We start from the raw sequence: 24185 nt of genomic DNA, 5'->3' as shown, positions 1-24185 counted from the left end.
GCTGCAGAAGCCTGATTTGGTGCCAAGAGGACACTTCCCATTCTAGAGCAGTCTCAATACCATGCTTCGAATTTTCTGCAATGACTTTCTATATTTAAAAGATTTTAGGGAGACTTGGGAGTCTGCTGGAGGTTGACTGGAAGTGCCGGAAAAGGGACTAGCGTGGCTTCCACTATGAAATTTTAGGATGAATGCCACAACATATATAATAATATATAATAATATACAGTATTTATATACCGCCTTTCTTGGTCTTTATTCAAGACTTTATTCAAGGCGGTTTACACAGGCAGGCTTATTAAATCCACGCAGGGATTTTTACAAATTGAAAGAAGGTTCTCTCTTTCAAGAACCACCACATTCAAGATGTTACACTCCGATCTGGTTTAACATTCTGGCCTCCATCCTCCCACGCTCCGAGCAGATGGAACAGCTCAGCTGCAGCTTGCCAGCTGCTTCAAGGTCGCACGGTGCCGGTGGCCTCGAACTGGCGACCTTGTGGATGTTAATCTTCAGGCAAATGGAGGCTCTACCCTCTAGACCAGACCTCCTGCCCATATATAGAACATGTCACGTGTGCAAATTCACTAGAGAACTCAATGATGTTAGGAATTGTTAGTGGAACAAAAAGAAGGGGCAGGCAAAGAATGCTCTGGCTTGATACCATCAAAACAGATACAAAGATGAACATCCCATCATTGAAAGAAGCCATGCTTGACAAAGTAGCATGGAGAATTCTGGCCTATGAAGTCGCCAAGAGTCAGACATGACTGAATGGATAAAACACACACAAAACACATATACAGTCCTTTATATCTATGGATCAGGTATCTGTGGATTCAATTAACTGTGGATCGGTGGGGGGGGGGGGCTGCACTGATTCCATTACCTTATCTTTTGTATACTAGCGCTGGAAGCACTAATGTTTCTTCCTTAAACAAAGCAAAATTGTTGCTGATATGAAGAGCGACTGAACCAGCTTGCAGGCTAGATGGAGCCTAGCTGAACATTAACAGGAAGTGCTTCCTGTTAATGTTGAGTTCGTCTCCCTCAGAGGCATAATGCACTGCCCTGGTGCCCAGGGGAGTCATGTGACATCACTTCCAGGTTCTCCCTGGAGGAGGGGGCATTCACTGTGGTGGCTTTGCACCCCCTTGAAGGGAAGCCTCCACAGGAGAAGGAATAGTCACCAGCGCCACCTCCTCTAGGGAGAAGCCAGAAATGACTGCCCAGGCAATCATTTCTGGAGGAGAGGAGCTCACTGTGGCTGCTTCTCGCCCTTGTTTCTTCTCCTGTGGGGCTCCCTTTGAAGAGTAGCCTTCACAGGAGATGGAACAGGGGGTGCGAAGCTGCCACACCTTCTCCTCTGGGAAGAACCCAGAAATGAATGCCTTATGCCACTTGAGGTGCAAGTCAATCACTTCTTGGTTCTCCCTGGAAGAAGGGTGCTTGCTGCGGCTGCTTCTCACCCCCGTTCCTTCTCCTGTGGAGGCTCCCCTTCAAGGGGGGGGGGCCTCCACAGGCAAAGGAACAGGGGCTGCAAAGTCGCCAGCACCTCCTCCTCCAGGGAGAACCCAGAAGTGACTACCTTGTGTGGCTTCTGGATTCTCCCCAGAGGAGGGGCACTTGCTGCAGTGGTTTTGCACAGGAAATGGAATAGAGCTGCAAAGCCACCAGCAGAGGGGGGTAAAGGGGGTAATTTGGGCCCAGGGTCAAAAAGGGGGCCCAGAAGCCAAAATGTGTGAAAAGGCAGGATATCTGGTCTTCGTTTCTTTTCAATCCATGTTATTTTTCAGTTATAGGCTTCCACACACATTCCGCTGCGGTTTGATTCTTAGGGAATGCCCCAGATTTGGGGACTACTTGGGGGGGCAGTTTTCAAGGAAGCTTCTTTCCATGTAGGCTCTCTAACTTTGAATGGTGGCAGTGTGAACTACCTTTTCAAGTAGCGAATGGCACACTACAGTGTTAAAGCCAAGTTAGAACTTGTATCCTGAGGAATACTGCTCCTGTTGCCACATGATTGTTTCAGACATTGCCCCAGTTATCTTCACAAAACTTTTGCAAGGTGGGACATATTATCCCCCTAATAGTGACAGTGAATTAGGGCCTAAAGCTGCTGTGTGAGTTTATGGCTGAAGGAATATTGAACTAGAGGTTTCACAGCCTGCACATTTCACCACTACTACGCCATCATGCATTTAAGGTCACTTACAGCACAATCCTAAGCATCCTGGTGCCCAGAGGAATAATGGCACCTAAATGGTGGCCGCTGTGTCCTGTGGTGCTGGGAAGCTGCTGGAGATCTCCTCAGGGGAAGGGGACATTTGCCCCCTTCCCCCAAGTAAGGGCGCAGGCCCTGCAATGGGCTTCCTTTAGTCTACATCAGCTGTTTTGCTGGTGCAGACTGGGAGAGCTCCATGTCAGGCTATTCAGTCTGACATGGAGGATAGGATCCAGTGGAGGAGGGCAGTTTCTTTTCAGTGCTGGCCTGGTGTTAGTGCTTCCACAGTGCTGTAAACATACTTTACCGCATGTTTACAACACCTAGTGCCAGCACTGGAACTCATCGCTGGTGCAATGGCCCAATCTGATTGGGCCCTTATGCCTCTAGTGCAGTGACTGGTTTCAGCTGCAGTTGCTAGATTCAAAACTGGACAGAATGCCAAAGAAAGAGGAGTCTGCATCCTCAGCATTTCGTGTAATTCTGATCCCAGCAGTGTTGTGTTTTTTTCCAGACAACTCCCTGTAATGATAAGGGAAGGCAAGGAAGTGTCAGTGAAAGGGAGACCAACATAGCTGACATCCTGAGGATTAGCAAGGCCTGCAGCTTGGCTAACAAGCTTGCCTGTTCCCCAGCCTCTTTAGCTATTTAAAGCATTGTAAACATCATAATCAATGTGACAGAAGAGTCTGAATCAGACGCTTTCTGCTCCAATGTCCTAAACAGAGGAAGATGCTTTCTCAGACTATCAGAAATATACAAAGCATGTCAAACATGTCAAACAACAATGGAGAGAAACAGTGTTCTTTCCTCTTTGGAGAAAGCAAACACAGAAAGAAAATGTTGCCCTGAGGAGCATCTTGTCATATCTAGAATGGACTGGACTAAACAGTGGACACAAACCGCTAAGCATGAGGTCTCTAAATATGTCAGATGACCGAGGTCAAATTTCTAGTAGATATCTGAAGATAATATTTCCGTTAAACCTGTATTATGCATCCTGCCAATAAAATATCATTGTACACCTCTGTTCAAGATGAGGTCCCATATATATCTCCACTAATTGTGTCTGAGGTAAGCCCCAGTTTATGCCATTGACAGGATTATAGAGCAAATCCTGTGTTCTAAGCTAATTCTAGTGCTTTGAGCATGCTCTGACCCCAATAGCCGTTGTCACCTTTTTGGCATGTTGACACAAGCCTAGATTATATCACCTGTTGCTAGTGGCTTCCACGTAAGAACTGGAACCAAGCTCTTTGGTATGCTGAGAAAAGACATCTCTGCAATAGTAGAAATATGTCTGAATCCACACAATAAACAGGTCCAGGTCCAGCCTATTTATACATGGATTTTTTATACATGGATTTGACTCAACACAAATGGCCCCTGCAAATGAGAAAGCATGTGCTGATCCCTGGAGAAGGGGAAAAATGCATCCTTTTAAAATCAGTTTTAAAAACTGAACAGTCCTTTAACAACAGCCTCCTTAATGAGAGCAAGAGAAGGCAGCAGGCTAACAATCCATCAATCCTTCTCTCTCCTTCAGACCCCTCCCTTCCCCCAGCACTTGAAAGAAATGTGATCATTTTGCATTGGTGAAGGGAGGGGCTGAGTGAAGTGCTGATGGATTGTCTTCTTAATGACTCTTATTTTAGAGTCAAAAGGTCAGCAAGGCTGTTTTTCAATCACTGGAGCAAAGAAACTTTGTTTTTTTAAATTGATTTGCTATAGTGCCTATCCACTTTCTTGAGTGCTTGGAAAGGAACCCATGCGAATAATTAGTCTCAACCTGTAATAGCAAGCATCACATTTGTTGCACCATGAACTAATTATCCAGGAAGATTCTTTAGATATATACGAACACTAAACCTTTGATTGTTTCAGTTGAATGGGACATTGTGGGAGACAATACAAAATTGATATTTTTAAAGGCTAGTTGGGCATATAATGAAACCCCAAATTAACTGTCAACCCTCAACTACACATTATATGACTTGTTCTGCACAGAACTGAAGGGGAAAAATACGTGGTTCTTGCATTCCATTCTTCCCTTCTGCAAAGCATTCTAGATGCATGAAATTCCTCCTCTTTTATCTCCACAGTTCAACAGTGTAATGAGAAACCCTCCATTGTGCTGTATGCAATTGTTATTTTTAGAAAGCTGCTTGGTTTGGCTTAAGGCAAAACTTGTTTTGCACATGGCATAGAGGATGGAAGAGTCTCCTCACATTGTGATGTCTTTGTTTTGTTTTCTCTTTTTAATTGTTATTGATTCCTTGGGCCCAGGGATATGCTTTGCAACTTTCTCCCTGCCCTCCTCAGTTTTCTCCATTTTTCTCTCCTTCCTCAGGCTGGGGAAAAATCCAGTCTGTGACTCTGCTTAAGGAGAGCAGCATAGGGTTTCCTTCACTCCTTCCTATGGAATTTTCCAGTGCCACTGAATGGCAGAGATAAAAGAGAAACAAAAGGGGGGAGGTTCACATAAGAGAGGATTCCTGTTATGAATAATTACCAAAAGATTTGATGGCAACTAATGATTTTAAATTCAAGAATAATAGAGATCAGTGGCTCTTTGGTATTCAAGCACTGTAAAATCAGAGAGTGGGACCAGACTAGGGGCCCAATCCTGTCCAACTTTCCAGCCCCCGTGTAGCGTGCCAGTGGGGTTTGCAGCACTGCAGCCTGTGGTGGGCGAGTAATTATGGCTGGAGGTCTCCACAAGGTAAGGGAGCATTTGTTCCCTCGCCTAGGGGCTGCATTGCAGCCTGGATGGCTGTCTCCACCCTGACCTGCTTAGGAGCTTCTCTGGAGCATCTGTTGGAAACCGCGTGCTGGACTAGATGAGGCACCGACCAGGCTACAGTCCAATCCGCACTTTCCTGGGCGTCAGCCCCATTGACTGTAATGGGGCTTAGGTGGCCGCCTGGGCCGATCCTGCGCATCATATGGGGCGGCTGTGCGCGACTCATTGTGGTGGGTGGCGCAGGCTGGGAGCAGTTCCTGCCCTGCCCGGCGCGAGCCTAGAGAGGGCGCAGCGGGCAGAGCGGGCCGTCGTAGCGCCTGGCACGTGCAAGTGGCGCAGTCCAGCCAGGCGAGGGGGCAGCAGGGGCGGCGCGCTCACCAGGGAGCCCCCGACCTCGTGCCTGGCGCGCCGAGCCCTGGGCGCCGCCACTCCGAGCGCGGGCTGGGCTGGTGCTGTCGCTGCACCCACTGTAGGAGGCAGCGAGCGAGCGGCTCCATTCGCCCAAGCCGGAGTGCGGGGGCCAGGCGCATCCTCCCCGCCCGGTTCCCTCTGGTCAGCCACCGGAGAAGGGGGACTCGTCGCCCGTGCGGCTTCCAGGTAAGCGCCCAAGCAGGCAGGCGTCTCCACACCGCAGGCGGAGCTGCGGATGCCGCCGGGCGCAGGTGAGGGCAGGTCAGAGACGCATCGCCCCGGCGGCGCCTCCTCTTGCAGCCAAGACGAAGCCGTGGGGCGCCTTCGCCGTCCTGCCTCCCCTTGCAAGGCACCCGGCTCTACGCGGGGATTTCTTTTCCCTCCCACGCTTCCAGTGCCTTGAAGGTCCTGACGCGTGTCTGGCGGTTGTGAGAATGGAGCGGGGTTGCTTGTCCTTCCCAGAGAAAGATTCTGAAGTAGAAGTCTGGGATTCCGTGCACTGAGGTTTCAGGGGCTGGAAGATGAAGCCAACCCTGTGCATGTCTACTCAGAAGTGCATCCCATTATAGGCGGTGGGGCTTACTCCCAGGAAAGCGTGGATCGGATCGCAGTCGGAGAAATTCCTGCGTTGGGTGACTTTGCTAAGGAGAGCGCTTCGTGCTTTGCCTGGAGAGAGAGAGAGAGAGAGAGAGGAATCTGCAAACCCCGCTCTTCGTGGTAGTTGCGGACTCGCGTGGGAGCGGACCACGCGCGGAAAGGTTTCTCGCACTCAGCAGAGGAAACACCATCACTATTTGTAACGTGTGACAGCCCGATCCTATCCACACATTCCTGGGAGTAAACTCCATTGACTCTAATGGGATGCACTTCTGAGTAGACATGCATAGGATTGGGCTGTGAGTGTCGCGGCATGCGATCGTTTCGAACTGCGTGTCCTAGCGGGGACATACCTCGGGGTGATTTCGTTTAGTATGGCTACCTAAATATAAACTCTCAGCAACGTTTCATCAAAGTTAATTAGATTAATTGATTAAGGCTGCAATCCTATGCATACTTACCTGGGAGTAAGCCCCATTGACTAAAATGGGACTTAGCTCTGAGTAGACATGCATAGGGTGGGGCTGTAAATCCTTTTTGGTCAACCGAGAAAATGCCCCCAGTCAATCAGGCAGCAGCGTTGTTGTTGCTGCAGGAGTCTGAAAATCAGTCTGCTTGTATGGTTATTAGGGCTCGCCAAAATAACACAAAGTTGTGAGCAGCAACTGCACATTGATGTTGTGTCATTTTGGTTAGTCCGAATAGTTGTATTAATGCTTTCAATGTTTTTCTAATGTACCCACCCAGCTACTCATAAAATTTTGCATGCTGGAATGCCTCTTCTTCTTTTTACAATGCCACTTTTAAGAAGGTGCCTACTTCAACACAAATGTGCATCAGCTGGAAATAAGGAAGAATGCCTTCTGATTCAAAATCATTGTTTGCACATTTTATATACAAATGTGTGTAGATTTAATTAACCCATTTTTGCCCAGCCCACAGGTGTACGCATTTGGTTCATGTTGCATATATGCAATGTTGGACAGAAATGGTTTAACTGAGTTATCAATTAATTGGGTGACAGCCCTACCATAAACTGAATCAAAATGTGTCTACAGGTTAGAGAGTGTTTCTCTTTTCCTAGCTGTTGTGCAATGGGTGCATCCATTTTCAAATGTTAATTTCACTCCCTTAGTGATTCTGGTAAAAATTTGAAAAAATACAGAATCCTGTTTAAATGTTTTTGCAATAAATGAATTTGAGAGAAGAAGGGGAGCATTTAAGGGGGTGGGACATATATACCTACAGTGAAAAACTCTCTCCTGACTTGGGTCCCAATCCTATCCAGCTTTCTAGCACTGGTACAGATGTGCCAGTGGAGAATGCACTGCATCCTATGGTGGGGGAGAGGTCATGATATAATGAAGGTGTATATCCCAAGGTATACAATCTGAAGGTATAATGAAATGTTTGTTCCCTTACCTTGGTGCTGCAGTGCAACTGCATCAGTGCTGGAAAGTTGGCTAGGATTGGACCCTGAGCCTCCTTTAAAGCTCACTGGTTGCCTGCACATATCCAAATGCCCAGCCACTTCGTATGACAACCATATTGGGGAACTCTTGAACAAGGCTAATTGTCTGAATCATTGTGTTGGACATCATGTCCAAAGATAAGCATGGGCAATTGTCATGCTGTTTGATCCAAAGAATTAGAGAAAAATAAGGAAAGGTGATTTCTTTTACTGGATGACCCACTTCTGTTAGTGTAAAGGGTGTGTAATCTTTTAAGTCTCACAGACTCAATTCATTCTGCACATACTCTTACTCAGCCAGTATTGGTTCTCTGAAGGGCTCAAATTCTTATGTACTATCTTTGGACTGAAGTTTTGTTCAGTGTGATGATGTAGCAGTTCAGGAGTTAGACCTGGAAGATCTAGGTTCAAATCCACGCTCAGTCACAAAGCTTCCTTGGTGATCTTGGGTCAGTTGCTATCTCTCAGCCTAACCTACCTCACAGGGTTGTTGTGGGGATAAAAGGAGAGAAGGAACCATGTGCACCACTCTGAGCTCATTGGAGGGAGGGAGGTACAAAAATGTGAAAACTAAACATTTTAGGTTGCCGTAGATGCAAATGAGCATGTGCTACCACATGTGCAGGTAGAAAGCTGCAGTTCCCAGATGCATATAGTGTACCTGTATAACACATGCATATGCAGTAACTCCTTTTTCAAACTGCAATTTATAATTTCATGGGTGGAGGCAAGTTATTTGAGTGTACCCTGTGAAAATGTACTGGGTGGGGAGAAAAATGCCTCGCACCCATCCTGTACTGATTTTGTGTTAGAAGAAAAGGGAGAAGAAAGATTCAAAGCAGAGTCCAGAATCTCAAGTCTGAAATCCTGCTTTGTAATCTTAATGCATATGGGCTCATCATACTGCATACTGGGAAATATGAGGAAATGTATTTGAGGCACCAGGATCTTCTGCATTATTATTATTGCTTTATGTGACCCTGTATTCTGACATTAAAAGCTAGTTTTTGAACTTGGTCCTGGTTCAAATTAAGTGCTCCTCTCCAAAGGCATCACTAGGGTTTGCATCACCCAGTGCGGGATCTTACTGCATCACCCCCATGATGGATCTCCTCCCATACTAGACCATACAGAATAAATTACAACATCATATGCACAGTTTAAATGCAGTGGCATCACTAGGGTTGGTATAACCCCCCATTAACTTTATTTATTTTAATATATAAAAGTCAGGTCACCCAACAAATCAGTAACCAACCAAAAATCAGGGACCAAATTGATGGCACACACAACTGAGTAAGAGTTCTAGTATTGCCTCTGATACATGGAAATGAGAGCTGACCCATACTAACATCTTATTGGTTCTCTGCTGTGTCATAATAATGCCTCATTGGCTCTTGGAACAGTCTCATTGGTCAGTTTTAAGTTAAGGAAATTCACTTTTTGTTACATGTAGTTGTGATTTCCTTTTCCAGTTTTCTGACTATAACTTTTAACAGAACAGAGATATTTCAATGCAGTCTGTTTAATTGTATTCTGTATTAAACTGCATCATATGATGGTATTATTTGAAAATACCAAGATTTTCAATATACAATTCTGGGCTCTAGTGGTGTCACCTTCCCTCCCATGTCACCAGCCTAGCGATACCACTGCTCCTCTCCATGGTTATGGATAGAACCCAGAGTTGGTGTTTTGCATATCACTCCAGTTCAGATTGCAAGGGGCCCTTTTATTTATCTCATTAGCTTCTAGCTCAGAATGACATACACAATCCCCCCTCACAATGACATAAGCTGATATTTATCCTCACAACAATGCTATGAGGTAGGTAAGGCTGAGAGACAGACTGGCCCAAGATCATCCAGCAAGTTTTGTGGCTGAATTGAAACTAGAAGTGATCTAGTTATGGTCCAATACTCTAGCCATGACTCTGGTTCTCAATTGTTTGTGAGTCATAGTATACAAAGGAAAATCTCTTGATATTCTGTAGGTGCCTGTATAGTACTGGCAATTTGGCATTAGTGGATTCTTCTGCTCCATTGACCTTACTGAAGGAAGAAGTGATCATAGTTACTTGGGTCAGAAAGCCAGCTTCACCCTAATCTTTCCTGGGATTGAAGCCACAAGTATTTTCCAGGCTCCCAGCCAAGGAATGAATCAGAGTGTGACCACTTGAGAGCCACGGGTTAATGTCAGCCCAGAAAGGGAGGAATAATGGTACATGAAAGCCTTAAGGTCATGTAGGGAAATCATGAATGTGTGAACAGGACAAAGATGGCCCTTCACTGCCAATTTTGTGGTGCTGCAAATGTTTAAAAAGTAACATATTTTAATTAAAAGATCAGAACACAGTATGATCAGGTGAGACTGAAGAAGGAACAACTGGGAACTATGGCTAGTTATAGACTAGTTATAGCTATGACGTTATACATAGGGTCCTGTTTACACACTGGAGAGGAGAAAATTGAGTGAACTGCAAAGTCCATATGACCTGACTGGATCTGTTCTCTTTCCCTTCTTGAACAAGAAATGATGCTGTTTACTGGCTAAGCCACTGAACTGCACATGAGGCCTTCCCTGGTTTGACACTTACGAACTCACTAGGTGAGTTTAGGCATGCTACTCTGCCTTAGAGCCCAATCCTAACTCCCCCAGTTCTGATGCAGCTGTGCCAACAGAGCATGTAGTGCATCCTGCAGTGGGAGGGGGCAGTCACTAAGGCCTCCTCAAAGTAAGGGAACTTCAAGGTAAGCCTCTGCTTCCCTAGTGGGTCTCCTCAAATCTGTACCAGCTGTTTTGCTGGTGTAAGTTCAAGGAGAGTAAGGGAGAGGGAACAGGGATAGGATCTGGCACAAGGTGCTGCTGCTGAGAACCTCCCCTCAGAAACTCCCCCACTCCTCCTTATCCCCACCCCTTCCCTCCCACTGCCCACCCCACACCAGCTTACCTGCACTCTCACGTGTAGCAGGAATGGGCTGTTGATACCACCACTAGTTCCAAAATGACTGCTGGTGGTGCACACAGCATGCCACCATATGACCATTTATGACAGCAGAATCTCTGTTCTGTTGTCATAAGAGTTTGTCTGGGCTGTTAGCCTGCAGTATGGGGATAATATACTCCTTTATCTTACAAGATTGTTGTAAGGATTTCAACAAAGTAATGCACATGAAGGACTTTGAACATTCAAAAGTGCTATACAAACACCTATTATTAGATTTGTGGTTGAAGTTAGATGCAGGGTTCTCCATCCCTTCAATATCTTACATAATGCACAAGGTGATGCAATGAATTTTCTGCATGGTTCAGACTGGTGGCCTTCAGGAGCTTGGTTTTATTGATTGGCCCTAAACTGATTCTGAAAGGAAGTCCTGTTGTGAAAGTTCCCTTAGCAGTCTTTATCCCAAGATCCAAGGTGATTCCTTCTCTAGGGAGTTGGTGATTTAGACCTACAGTCCCCTCATATTGTTGCAAATTAGGCCATTTCCCTGAAATTAGACACAGCAAAGGAAGGGATAGGGTCACCTTGCCCTGAAAGTACTTACTGTGGTGAGATTTTGTTCTCTGGCACATTTTGCTCAAAGACGCAGCAGTGAGGATAGATCAAATGTATCTTATTCTCCAGTATATTCTGCTTGTTTCTTGCACTGCCAAAAAATAACCACAAGGAATCTAAGTTTGCACCTCTATCCCCCTAGTTCCATAGCTCTTTCAAAAAGTCTTTCTTCCTTTTAGTGACTGCAGTGCTCAGATTGTAAAATGAGTGTAAGGGATTTGCGGAAGCATAAGATCTTGTCCTGGAAGCCATATCTGACAGAGCCCTGGGATCACTGTGGTTTCTCTGTGCTGTGGCTACTTGGGGTGGAGTGGGGGTGCAGGCCTCCCCCACCACAAAAATGCCTTATGTTGGACCCCACTGCTGCTGGGTCCAACCCTGTTTGTTGGTTTGGGTTAGGATGATGCAAACATTTGAGCTAGGCAGAATTATTCTTTGGAAAATAGAAAGTTCTGGTTTGTTATGGAGGAGCAGGAAAAGCAGTAGCAGAAGAGCTATCATGTGGAAAAACCAATGTTTCAGAGGTACCTTTATCAGTGATTTGACATGTAGGGATTAGCAGATAAAATTGTTCTGCATGTGGAGGTCAGTATTATCACACTGATTGCTACAGGCTGAATCACTGTTGGCATCAAACTACATTAGCATTCAAACATGTGCTATTATGGGTTGGTTTCAACTGGAGTACCCTTTTTTGTAAGACAGAAGCAGCCATTCAGAATGGTAATCTTAGAACTGAGAGGAAAGTTCATTTTTCCCCTGTGAATAGTTTTTCTGCTGAAAATCACACAACTGAGAGCCTGATCCTGAAGGGCTCCTGCCACCCACCTCCAGCGCACACTGTTGCATACGTGCCATAAGGCATGACTGTGACAGTCAGTACTGGCCCAGTGCCAGAGCTGGTTCAGTGCGAGCCCACTCTGTTCGGAGGTTGACTGGACACTGCTTGGCGCTCTCTGCGAGCGCTGGGTGACAGGGAGGAACATGTTCTGGGGGGAGAACAGGAGAAGGCGTGGCAGTGGGAGGGGGGCGGATATGGCAGAAGGCTCTGCTGCCATATCCTATCCCCTCTCCCAGCCCGGGAGATCCGACATAGGTCTCCTCAAATCTGTGTCTGCTCAATAGCAGGTCCAGATGTGAGGAGACCCATCAGGGCTGCCTGGTCACTACATGGGATGAGGGAGCATAAGCTCCCTTACCCCAAGTAGCCCTGATGCTGCTTCCCAGCCCCATGGGATGCAATGGTAGCCATTTTAGTGCCACTGCAGACCTGGGCGGTGGGATGCCCAGCAAATGTTTTTTTCCAAAGTGAAAATGCCACCTCAGGGCCAAATCCCTGATTCAAGGAGTGCTTTTTTGAGGGGGGGGGGAGTGGAGTGCTGACAGATTGCTGCTTCTGGTTGAAAGCATGCTTCTGCAGCACCCATTTGTGTACTAGTGTAGTTTGGTAAAGGCACAGCTGCAGAGACCAGCTGAAAAGTCAGCACCTCTGAAATACAAATCTTGGCTGCTGGTAGCCTGTCCTCTGACACAATTCCCAGTTATAGGGGATGACTGCCTATAGATGCACCTACTTTTATGTAATGAACATGGATTAATGTTGTACAGTTTGTGAGCTGTTCAGCTGTTTTGTTAACAAAGCCTATATTGGTTCTTTCATCAAAGAGGGGAAGAGATGCTGATGAAACCCAGGTCAGCTGACCCAAAATTGGGAGGCTGAAGAGTTGCCTGCAGCTGGCATGCCTTGAAATACCTTTGGGGAGTTAACACAGCTGCTATAGGAAGTTTTTTTTCCCAGTCTGAAGTCAAACAATGAACAAAGGGAAAGGTCCTGCAGTGGCTTATCAAGAGAGCAAGGGAGGGGAGTTGTTGAAATGAGACAGAGATGAAAGCAAAGCCTGCCCCTGACCATACTAGTGGGGGGAACCCCTCTTGCTTAATCTGTCTGGCATGCTGTGAAAATGGGGGTGGAGGTGGAACTTTCCTATCACAACTGATTTGGTTCTTCTTCTTCTCCTCAGGTAGCCATGAGTGGTGGTGGTGGTGGCAGCAGTAGCACAGTTTGGATAATGGGCATCATTTGGACATTGGCAGTGCTGTGGACAGGCATTAAGGGCATGGAGGGCCGTTGCTTGCCTGGAGGGAAACACAAAGCCGGCCCAAGCCCAGAAAGAGAGCTGGGTGTCTGTCAACTTTATGTGGAAAGTGAGTATTAGCAGCTGGGGGGTATGAAGGCAGCAGAGGAAGCAAAGAGGTTTGAAGATTGCAGGGCAAATGGGAAGCTTAGTTATGACTTCAAGTTTCTTGGTTTATTTTCTCAGGTTTGAAGTTGCTCAGAAAAAAGCTTTATTCTTCTCAAGAACAAACCTCCCTATAATTTTTTTAAATGTGCAAAAAAAAAAAAAAAAGAATAACTAAACAAATAAGAGAAGCAGATGCAGATTTGGACTGTGTTCTCATACCTCTCAATAAGAGTTATGGAGAATTGGGTGCTTCAGTAGGTGATGCTTTTCTTACCCCTGTGTGACAAGCAGCCAAAATTCTGCCAAAATTCATTTTTCTCCACCACTGTTAAACTTGCTGCACCCCTTTGCATCTAGTCAGCCCCCCCCCCCCCAAATGGGTTTTCCTTTAGAACTGCCAAAGGAAACTTCTCAAGTTAAAAGCACAACTTTTATAGTCTGGTCCAATTTTCTGGTGTTTTCCCCTTCGTGATATTTTTTATAGGTTTTTCTATGCTAGCTCTGTTGTTGGCATAGTGTTTTGCTGGCATTAAGGATGTGTCCATCATCCAAAGAAAGATAAGATACAGTGTACATTGACTCCTCCTCATCTTGCCCATGTCCCAGCCATGTCTTTGCCCTCCTTTAGCCTGCCTGCAAGTTGGAGTTCTTCTGGAGTCCAAGACATGTTGGTGTGTCCTTATACCAGCATCCAGAGCTTCTATGCTGACAGGCTGGCTGCTCTGTTGATGGGGCTTCCATTGCACTAGGTGTCCATAGATGTAGGCCATGGTTTGCATCGCCCTGATTGACGCATCATTGGCATAGGACTGGGCTGTCTGGCTTAGTTGCAAGTGAGGCAAAGGGACTACAAAGCCATTATGCTAAAGTCTTCTTGGGAAAAGGTGGGTAATGAGGAGGGATTTGAAGGAAGTAAGAGAGCAAGATCATAAATGATCTTAATGGCTGGTTTTGTACATCTTATCAAGTGATATTTGCAATTGTTGCATTAATAAAGATAACATGTAAGCTGACCAGAATGTAAATGACTCATCATCTCAGTCAAGATGAATGGAGGAGCTAACAGGTGGTTCTTTCCACAGATGCCTGCTGCTCACCAGAAGTCGTCCAGGACCTTTCCAGAGCGAATGACATCTACTGGAATCGCTGTGGGAGCCTCAGCAGCAGGTCATGCACAGTCCCTATTGCCAGAGGACAAAGAAATGTGACATGCTTGCAGTAGTCCAGTGGTTTCCAAACTGGTGGATTGTAACCCACCAGGGGAACCAGAAGAGAGCCATACCCCCTTAAGGGGAGTGACTCAGAAATGAGTGCCCCAGTGGTGCTGCAGCAATTGCAAGTGACTGCACCTACTGCAAATAGCTCAGATCACCTTTTGGAGTCCACTTCTGGTTTTTGATTGAAAACCAGATGTGGGCTCCAGTTGCTGATTGGAGCAATTTGCAGCAGTATGGAGGCCCACAGAGAGGGCTGTGAGCCTCTGGCACCCTACTGGAGGCAAGCACAACCTCCCAAGTAGGTTTAAAAGCCGCTTGGTCCTGCTAGCACAGCAATCACGACAGCACCATTGCTGACCCTCTGCCCGTCAGGACTTACCAGGTTCTGCTGCAGTCACTTGCATTCCCTTCCCCGAATGTTAGCAGTCATAGTCATAATGTTGACTTCCCCATGAGCCTTGCTGCCAATCAGTGAGGCACTGAAACCAAATCAACACATTTGCAGGGTGAAGTAGTAAACTGGGGTGGAAGAATGCTGGACTGTTCTACTTCAGGCTGCAGATAGGAAGTCATTATTTTGAATCCTCCCCTAAGTAAACGAACATTCTGCATGTAATAAACCAGCAAATCAGAGAGAGGTCTATTCTAAATCTTTCCTCTAGAGCACTGGTTCCCAACCTGTGGTCCATGGATCACAGGTGGTCCATGAGATCCTCAGAAGTGATCCTCAGAAAAACAATATCACCTCTGATCACTTCCAGCTTCTCATTGAGAAAGCATTCCCCCATGGTCTACCAGAGAGGGCTGAAGTGTCGGCTGTGGACAGTCCATTCTCCACCATCTTGGATAGTCCATGGGGCAGTGCTTGCTCAAGAGATGCTCCCCCATGGACCACCAGAGAGGGAAGAGACCACCTGCAGCCTCAGCCAACAAAATCTTCTCTCTAAATAATAAATCTAATACATATCTAATAAATCTTCTCTAATTATTACAAATTAATTGTATTTTTATGTGTGTAGGGGGTAGGGGTTTACATGTAGTCCATGACAATTTCAATTTTTGCATCAGTGGTCCATGGGCCACTAAAGGTTGGGAACCACTGCTCTAGAGCAGGGGTCTCTAAACTTTTAGACTAGAGGGCCACATCAAATATCTGACATGGTGTCGAGGGCCAGAAAAATAAATATAAAATTTAAATAAATACATTAGAAAGCCTAAGGCCTTCAGATGGCCCAAAAAGTCACTTCTGGTTTTTCAGGAAAACCAGGAAGTGATGTTTTTAGGCCTTTAGAAGGCATTCTGAGGGGTGTTGCATGGCCTCCTGGTCCCTCAGAGCACCCTCCAGATGCAATTGGAGCATAGCTTTGGTCACATTCGGTTGAGTGGGCCAGAGGCTTGCAGGGGATCAGAGGCTTGCCGCAGGCTGAATAGAGGCTTGTCACCGGCCACTTCTGGCCCCCGGGCCAGGGTTTGGAGACCCCTGCTCTAGAGTGCACACTTACTACATGGTTTTCTTGCATGGGAAAGCTTTCTAAAATATGATTCTACACCTGTAGGCTAAAGTGAATGGTTCCAGATACTACCACTGCAGATGGTTGCCTGCCTCTGTGTAACATATAGGTTGCTGTCTTGGTACCACCATTTTCTGACTTTTCCCTGTGCTTCACTGTTCAATGAAGATCCACTTTCACAATTGCTACACTATAATGGAGGGGTCCCTAGTCCCACTTTTCAGGAGTCCTCTACCTTCTTGATACCATTGTGTTTCCTTCTCTCCTTCAGGTGCGAGGAGTATCTGCAACACCTGGAATGTTTTTACCGCTGCTCCCCCATTGCTGCCCATTGGCCTCATCCACAACGACCTACAGCTGTACTGGCTGTGCCCCTTTGCCAGAGTTTCTGTGACCAGTGGTGAGCTCCATTTCCTTGACTGGAGGGAGGCCTCATGTGGGGTGTGGAAAAAATAAGGAATGAGCCCCATGTCTTGGAAGGGGTAAAACAGAATAGTCATGTGAAGACAGACGGAAGGCAAAACAAGCACAGTGCCTTGCTATTAACAAATGACACTAAACTGCCTTTGGGCCCAATCCCATCCAGTTTTCCAGTGCCAGTGCAGCTGTGCCAATGGGGCATGCACTGCATCCTGTGGTGGTAGGGCAGTCACAGTTGTCTCCTCAAGATATGGAAACATTTGTTCCTTTACCTCAAGGCTACATTGCAGCTGCACCAGGGCTGGAAAGTTGGATAGGATTGGACCCCGAGTCACTCTTTGACTGAGTAAGTTGGACTTGGACTGGGGAAAGGTAGTCTTCGCTTCTACCACCCAAAGAAAAACAAGCTCAGTCTTGTGAAAGCCTCCCTTCCAGGTTAACAGAGAGTCCCAAAATCCAAGGAATCTTCTTAAAACTAAGCAGTTGTGAAACAATAGTGGTCTGGTTGATGGGGCAACCCAGTCCCTCTCAAGTGAACTTGAACTAGGAGGCTAAATGATAAAAATACTAGACATGTATTAAAAGACTGAAAAAATAATAGCAGTGGAGGGGAAAATGCAATCAATAAAAACCAGGGACTGATCAACTAGCAAAGGAGACAAGGGCAAAGAGTAAACAAGATGTTAACAGGCAAGCAGCAAATACAGTAATACAAAAACCCTAATGTGACTATGTATTGGCAACCTTCAGTCTCGAAAGACTATGGTATCGCGCTCTGAAAGGTGGTTCTGGCACAGCGTCTAGTGTGGCTGAAAAGGCCAATCCGGGAGTGACAATCCCTTCCACACCGGCAGCAAGTGCAGTCTGTCCGTGGTCTGTCTCCCTGGCTATGGGCCTTCCTTCTTTGCCTCTTTGCCTCAGTCTGTTGGCAAAGTGTCTCTTCAAACTGGGAAAGGCCATGCTGCACAGCCTGCCTCCAAGCGGGCCGCTCAGAGGCCAGGGTTTCCCACTTGTTGAGGTCCATCCCTAAGGCCTTCAGATCCCTCTTGCAGATGTCCTTGTATCGCAGCTGTGGTCTACCTGTAGGGCGCTTTCCTTGCACGAGTTCTCCATAGAGGAGATCCTTTGGGATCCGGCCATCATCCATTCTCACGACATGACCGAGCCAACGCAGGCGACTCTGTTTCAGCAGTGAATACATGCTAGGGATTCCAGCACGTTCCAGGACTGTGTTGTTTGGAACTTAATGTGTAAGTTAATGTGACTAACTGGGTACAATCCCTATCCTACTGACACTATTCCAGGTTCCTAATCCACACTTGCAGCAAGGAGAGTGGGTGGGCCTCCTGTGAAGTATTCGATGCTTCCAACATCAGATCTGGGCAAATGCATCAAGGGGTGTGTGTGACCCCACTTTTTATGGCCTGTGGGTGTTAACCAGATTTCCCTTGTGAGATTGATTTGGGAGGAATTGCCTGATTCCCACTCTTGGAAATCAGATGGATTTCATAGTCCAGGGAGCTGGTTTAAAGCCAAGTTCTTTGTGTACCAGTCTGCTGGAGGAGATGCTCAATAAACAACAACAACAATGGCAACTGCAACTGGATGACTGAGCAACTTGCTTGGGATGCTGAGGCATCGCAGAAGCCTCCAGGATACTAGAAACATGCAAAATAGGGTTTTTTATTGTACTATTTTTTATTTTTATATTATTGCACCTGATACTTCAGCCCTACTTTTGCATTTTACTATTTTTCCCCCATCTCTCTTATCTTGTATACCACCTTGAGTGCTCTGTTTATTCAGAGCGAAAGGGTGGACAGAAATAATTTAAATAACATTTCGCTGCATCTCCTTGCTAGATTGACACTGAGGGGGACAGTCTTTGGCTTCTCCACTCATGATTGTATCCACGACAAATGGCTTTTCTGGTTCAAAACAGGTTGGTGTCCTACTGTTGCAAATGTTTGCAGTTTGGGCCTCAAGGTCTTGACTTGGCAGCTGTGGGGAAAGTGATGAAGAACATTGTGTGTAGTAATTTTTTCACAGAATTAGTCTCGTACAAATGCCTGGACCCTTGTATTCTGCACTGATAATCCAGCCGTCCTCTTTACCCTCCCATCTCATCTTCCTCTCAGGTATGATGCTTGCAAGGAAGACCTGACTTGTGCTCGCAACTGGCTTACGGACTGGCACTGGGGACCTGATGGGAATAACTGCAGTCAGGATTGTCTCCCATATGGCCAGGTGAGGGCGCCAAAGGAGACAGTTAACCTGGAGTCAAGGAGGAAGCCCACTCATCCTGTGGTTAAGAAGTGGTTTCAAGCTGTTCCCTGTACTGGTTTTGTGACTGCCATAGTTGGGAAGGGCAATCATGTGGGGAACAGGGATAAAAAATCCCCAGGAGGCACAAACTGTATTCCAGCCAGCCCAAGCATAGGAAACCACCTTATCCTGAGCCAGACCATTGGTTCTTCTACATCAGTAATGCCTGCATTGTCTGGCAGCTGTCCAGGGTTTCAGGCAGGAGTCTCCCAGCCCTACCTGGAGATGCCAGGGATCAAACCTAGACTCTTTAGCATGCAAAGCTTGCACTGTACTATTGCAGTGGTACCAAGGCCGCCGCCTCCCCAAAGAAAAGATGTTATGGAATTCAAAGAAACAGTAGCCGCATTCAGCAGTGCTAGAACTGGGTAGGGCTGTATCCAGATTGCAGAGGAACAAGAGTGCGCTGCGTAGCCTTGCCCGCTATGCTGATGTGCTCTGTGGCCACTCCCCCCTGCTTTTTCAGGGTTCAGTGTCTGAAGGAGAGCAACTCTGAAATTGGGAACTGTTCTCCCTACCATTTAGAATACTGGGCATTCAGGGTTCCAAATGCATGGAGGAATGCCCAGAGTTCTAAATAGCATGGAGCAGTGTTTCTCAAACTGTGGGTCGGGACCCACTAGGTGGGTCACAAGCCAATTTCAGGTGGGTCCCCATTCATTTCAATATTTTATTTTTTGTATATTAGACATGATGCTACCATGGTATGTGACTGCATTTCAGAAAATGTTACATACCTGTACTTTTAACAAGCTACTATAGCTGTGGACACTTCTTTGCTACTCAGAGGTTGCACAGACACCCTGTGGTCTCCATGCTTGCACCCGAGCCTGGGGGACAGGCGTAGTCAACTGCATTCAGTTTGACATCCATTTCCTGCCACTTGGGACAGTGTGGAGGATCTTGGGACATCTTTTTGTCCTTGCTATAGGTTGGGACAAGATAGATAAGATGCATCAAGACCAGATGGACTTGATTCATGGCTGGAGTTGTCACCTGTGAGCCGCCTTGGAGGGTTATGTCCTATCTTGGACACAATCCTAGATGAGCTCTTAAAATTCTTGTACTGCAGCTTTTTCAGAGTGGTTAATTCAAATGATGGACAGCTGTAGACAGCATTGATTTACTTATAAGAATTCACTACTTCCTGTGTTAGCGGTGCAGCTAGACTTTAAAAAATATTTGTCAGATATTTAAAAAAAAATCTGCCACTTGATCTTCAAATTAATGAAACTTTTTTTAGTGACAACCCAAATGAAGCTGTGTGTGGAAACAAGAGAGACATCTGCATTAGTGCTCAGTTTGCTGTGATTGTTGCCCAGTGGGTAAATTCCAAAGGCAGGATGAAGAACCCGCTGTGACTTCTGTTTAAATGTTCCGTTTGATTTCACCCTGAGACTACTGGCAGTCTTGAGGGTCCACACTTAGTTCATGGAGCCTCTACTGATCTCCTGTCTTATCAAAGAAACCTCAACCAAAGCCAGCTGCAGTTTCAGTCAGCCTAGCGCACTGCCTCCAGGGTCAAGAGAGATGGGAATCTCTCCTAGCATGTAACTCCACATGACAAGCTTCAGCCTGTCACCAGAGGCAAAGCTAATTCTTGCTGAACAATGGTGGCCTGCCTTTGAGGCAAGCAACCAGCTGAGTCAGTGTCCTCAAACGGGCGCAGGCAGGCAGCGAGCAACAACTTGGCTGGGAGCTTGTCAGAAAACATGGGCAGTACATGGCTGACAGTGTGACCGTGTCAGTGCAATTTCACATCTACCCAATATTCTTCCACCATGAATGACAGACTCACTGAAAGTCACTGATGGTCAATGACCTTTTGCATTTATGAACTTAACAGTTTTTAATACTGCCCCCCTTCTGCACACTTGGGTTTGTATGACTTATAAAGGAACGGTGTCTCTAATCATGCACCAAGTATCATTTCCCCACTGAGAAACATAACCTATTCTTTACATCAGTGCTTGGCACCATCAGGCGGCTGCCAGGGCTACAGTGCCTGGAAGGAGTCACCACAGATGCCACAGAAGCCACTGCTGTCTGTCCTTGGTCCTCTGGAGATGACTGGGCTAGCCTCTATTCTTTTCCTCTGACTTCCTCCCATGTCTGCTGGTTTGGATTTGGGGGGATTTGCAATCCACTCAAGAAAGGTTCTCAATGCTTTAATATAATTGGCCCCACTTGTAGAGACCCCTAGAACTTAGTGTTGACTCCCTACAGCCTATAATAGATCAGAATTTACAAATCTGTCACATTTGCATGCACTTGGGTAAATTTATACTATATAATTTTAACTGCAGAATTTTGAATATAGGTACTATTGGAACTGAGGAGGGAAGAAGCACATAGCAGTGAGGGGAGTGGAAGAAAGGGGAGGGAGGGAGGGAGGGCTGGGGGAGATAAGAAGTTGGGTGGAGTTCCCAGTTCTAATCCTGACCTGCTCCATGTGTTAATTCAGATGCAGTTATCATGAAATGCCTTTGCAACTGTTGTTTTACCCTTTCAACGACTTATCAAAGGAGTAAATGTTGCTGATTGTGTTTAAACAATTTCTGCCCAATGTTGCATATATGCAACAGGGATCAAATGTGTATACCTGTGAGCTGGGCAGAAATGAGTTAAATTGAAGTTTTTGTAAGTATAACCAGATCTGCAATTACATTTTCTAAGAAACATTTTTAATAGTGCATCTGTTTTTGTTTGTGAGATGTTGGAAAGTACTTAGGGGAGTGGGGTGCAGGGGGTGGGGAAGCACTCATTCTCTGGGTTTGGTAAAAGATATCCAAATTAACAAGGCCACGTAGATTTCTACACCCATATTCTATAACTTATCATTCCTGGAAGTGGTTCTTTCTTGGCATTTCCAGCCTGCAGCCCCCATAGGACTGGATCTAAGCGTTGACCCGTAGGAATGAGTCTTTAGCACTCTGATACCAATTTTTTCTTCAGATGTACCGGGATGGGAAGGAGCTCTGCGAGACCATTTGGGATGACTCTTTCACAGTCAGTGCCGATTCATGTGACTGCCTGACACTGACCACCTCCAGTCCGGTATTTTCAACTTCGTATGCCCAGCCTGATGATAATGACAGCATTGAGGAGCCTGATATCACAAAGGAGGGCAGCAAAAGAGATGGCCGCATCAGTCCTGAAGGGCCCTGCACAGGCAACCTGCTGCTTCAGCGCCTGAGAAGGAACATGCAGAAGCATTCAGTCTTCATGGAAGATGTGGAAGGGAGCGGGAGTGGGTTCTGATTCAACACAGCCACCCTTCCTGGGGAAATAACCCCCTCCCCTGTGTTTAACTGGGGCTTGGGGGGGATCGCTTGTGATCTATGCAAATTTGTCTTGTCCCATGTTACCAGCTTCTTGCCATTTTGTATAGTTCTGTGCAACTTGATGTGGTCATGGCCTGGGAAGCAGAACTGGCACCTTAGCAGGGCTCTTAGTCCCATGCCTTAGAAATAGAGTTTAGCCCAACAGGACACTTTCACCTCCTGTAATTCTGCCAACAGCTGTTATATCCTCCAGACTTGCTCCATTTTTTACAGCTATAAAGATGGGGTAAGATAGCCGTTAACTGATGACACCTTCGCTCCCGACAGCAGGCTTTCCCTTATAACTAACGCCCTGCTTTGTCCTTCCAAGAGCTGGCCCAAGTAGTCCCTAGTTATTCTCCACCACCACAGAAACTGATGTGAAGATGGCTCTGGTGAAGAAACAAGTTTGAGATTAGAAGGGGTTGCATAGCCTGAAAAGAAATGGGTGAAATACTCCATTTTGGAAAAGAGGCCCAACAGTTTATAAAGCTTCAGATACTATTGTTTGTAGAACTGAGCCACAATGGAATAGCCTTCAAGGTGGGACTCAATACGGTGGTAGCAAGCAATAGGAAAACCACCAACAGTGAGGTGGGATCATGGCTAGCTTTACAGATGCAGTCAGGGGCTAGACCCTCTTGCACCTATTAGAGGATCAAGAGCTCCTGCACAATTAAATTAGTTCATGTCTAGTACTAATTCTAGTGTTTACGAACCCAGCCACAAGGTGGTGGGGCGATTGTAAAATTGGGATGGCTAGAGCTAGATATGTTATAATTTTGTAATGCAATGTTTATGTCAGGGAAAAGAAAGTTTCAAGCACTACATATAAAATGCATAGTATTCCATTAAAAGTGATCCATGCCATGTAGTTTGTCCTAACAGAATAGCAGTCTATAGCAAAACAAAACATCTAATATTGCAGAGAAGGAGGTGCAAGATCTCTCTCCATCTTTATGCAGGAATCCTGAACTTTGCCACCTCCTCCATTGCCTAGACTGAAGCATAAGCACTATATGTAAATTCCTTTTGGAATATCATCTACTCTTTATCCAAAACAGATCCATCCTGCTTTATCTGTCATCCTTTCATGCTCTTGCTTGTTCACCCTTAGTCATGTTGCAAACTGCACATGAAACAAATACATAAATCTGTCAATATGTGGTAAGGGGGGCAAATTAAATATATATCTACACACATTTATGTGTGCATGATTTTGTAAGGAAATCAGTGGGTAGGAATGAATCATCTCATAAGCTACTCCAACGGTCTCCAAAGCGGAGACTGCGGCACAATGGGAAAGGTGTCCCTGGTGTGAAGAGGGAGGGCTCCTGTTTGTGCCACAAATCTCCCTGAAACTGCACCCCAGCCTGCCACATCTGCTTGGAAATCTGGGTGCAATGACTGCTGAGGTCACAGAACCCAGAAGTGGCTAGCCAGAGTGCAGTTTGGGAGTGATCGCAATGCGAACAGGAGGCTCCCAGTGGAACGGTAGTGTTATTCATGTGCCGGATCTGGCCTACAGGCCAGATTCTGGAAAGCCCTGAGCTACTCAGAGCCCAATGCTATGCAGGTCTACTCATAAGTAAGTCCCATTATGTTCAATGGGGCTTACACTCAGGCAAGCCTCATTGCAGCCTCAATCAGCAAGAAGATAAAAACACCAGTTTTGGAGAGAATAGTCCCTTTCTAGGTAAAATCAAACATAATCAAAATGAGAAGGGGAAAGCCTTAATGAGAAACATAGATTAAGGTGCCTGGATTTTCTGTTTAGGACACTCTGGTGTTAAGGGATGCTGTTTACCTCATCTCACACTTAATATCTCTTATAAACTAAGAGCCTCTAGTTTGCTGACTTCAAAAGAAGAGATCTTTAGTTACTGTTCTGTTTAATACCTCTTTGCTTATCCTCACTCTCCCTTGCCTGAGGCTTTATTGCTAACATACCCTACAGTCTTCTCACGATGAACAGACAGCATATTGTTAGTTGATGCTGCAAAAGTGACATGGTGTTTTAGCAAAGGGCAAGAAGGGTAGTTCATTGTTTGACAGATTAATAATGGCACAATGGAGGTGCAGATACAGGAAGCTTGGGCTGGCCAAGAAAAGGAGATTAGTTAAGCAGATCTTGAGGACAT

General features: G+C 46.0%; 1 protein-coding gene across 1 annotated transcript; it reads left to right on the top strand.

The window, feature by feature from the left end:
* Positions 1–5156: 5156 nt before the first annotated feature.
* Positions 5157–23246, top strand: RTBDN (retbindin). The gene is made up of 6 exons (XM_066617351.1): positions 5157–5564; positions 13027–13210; positions 14331–14415; positions 16248–16376; positions 18535–18643; positions 21677–23246. The coding sequence occupies exons 2-6, from the start codon at positions 13033–13035 to the stop codon at positions 21980–21982; spliced, it is 807 nt and encodes a 268-aa protein (XP_066473448.1). The 5' UTR covers positions 5157–5564; positions 13027–13032; the 3' UTR covers positions 21983–23246.
* The last annotated feature ends 939 nt before the right edge of the window (positions 23247–24185 follow it).

The sequence above is a fragment of the Tiliqua scincoides genome, chromosome 2 (genome assembly GCF_035046505.1).
Source record: "Tiliqua scincoides isolate rTilSci1 chromosome 2, rTilSci1.hap2, whole genome shotgun sequence".
NCBI classification, from domain to species: Eukaryota; Metazoa; Chordata; class Lepidosauria; order Squamata; family Scincidae; genus Tiliqua; species Tiliqua scincoides.
The sequence above is the reverse complement of the archived record's forward strand: the minus strand, read 5'-3'. Positions and strand labels throughout refer to the sequence as shown.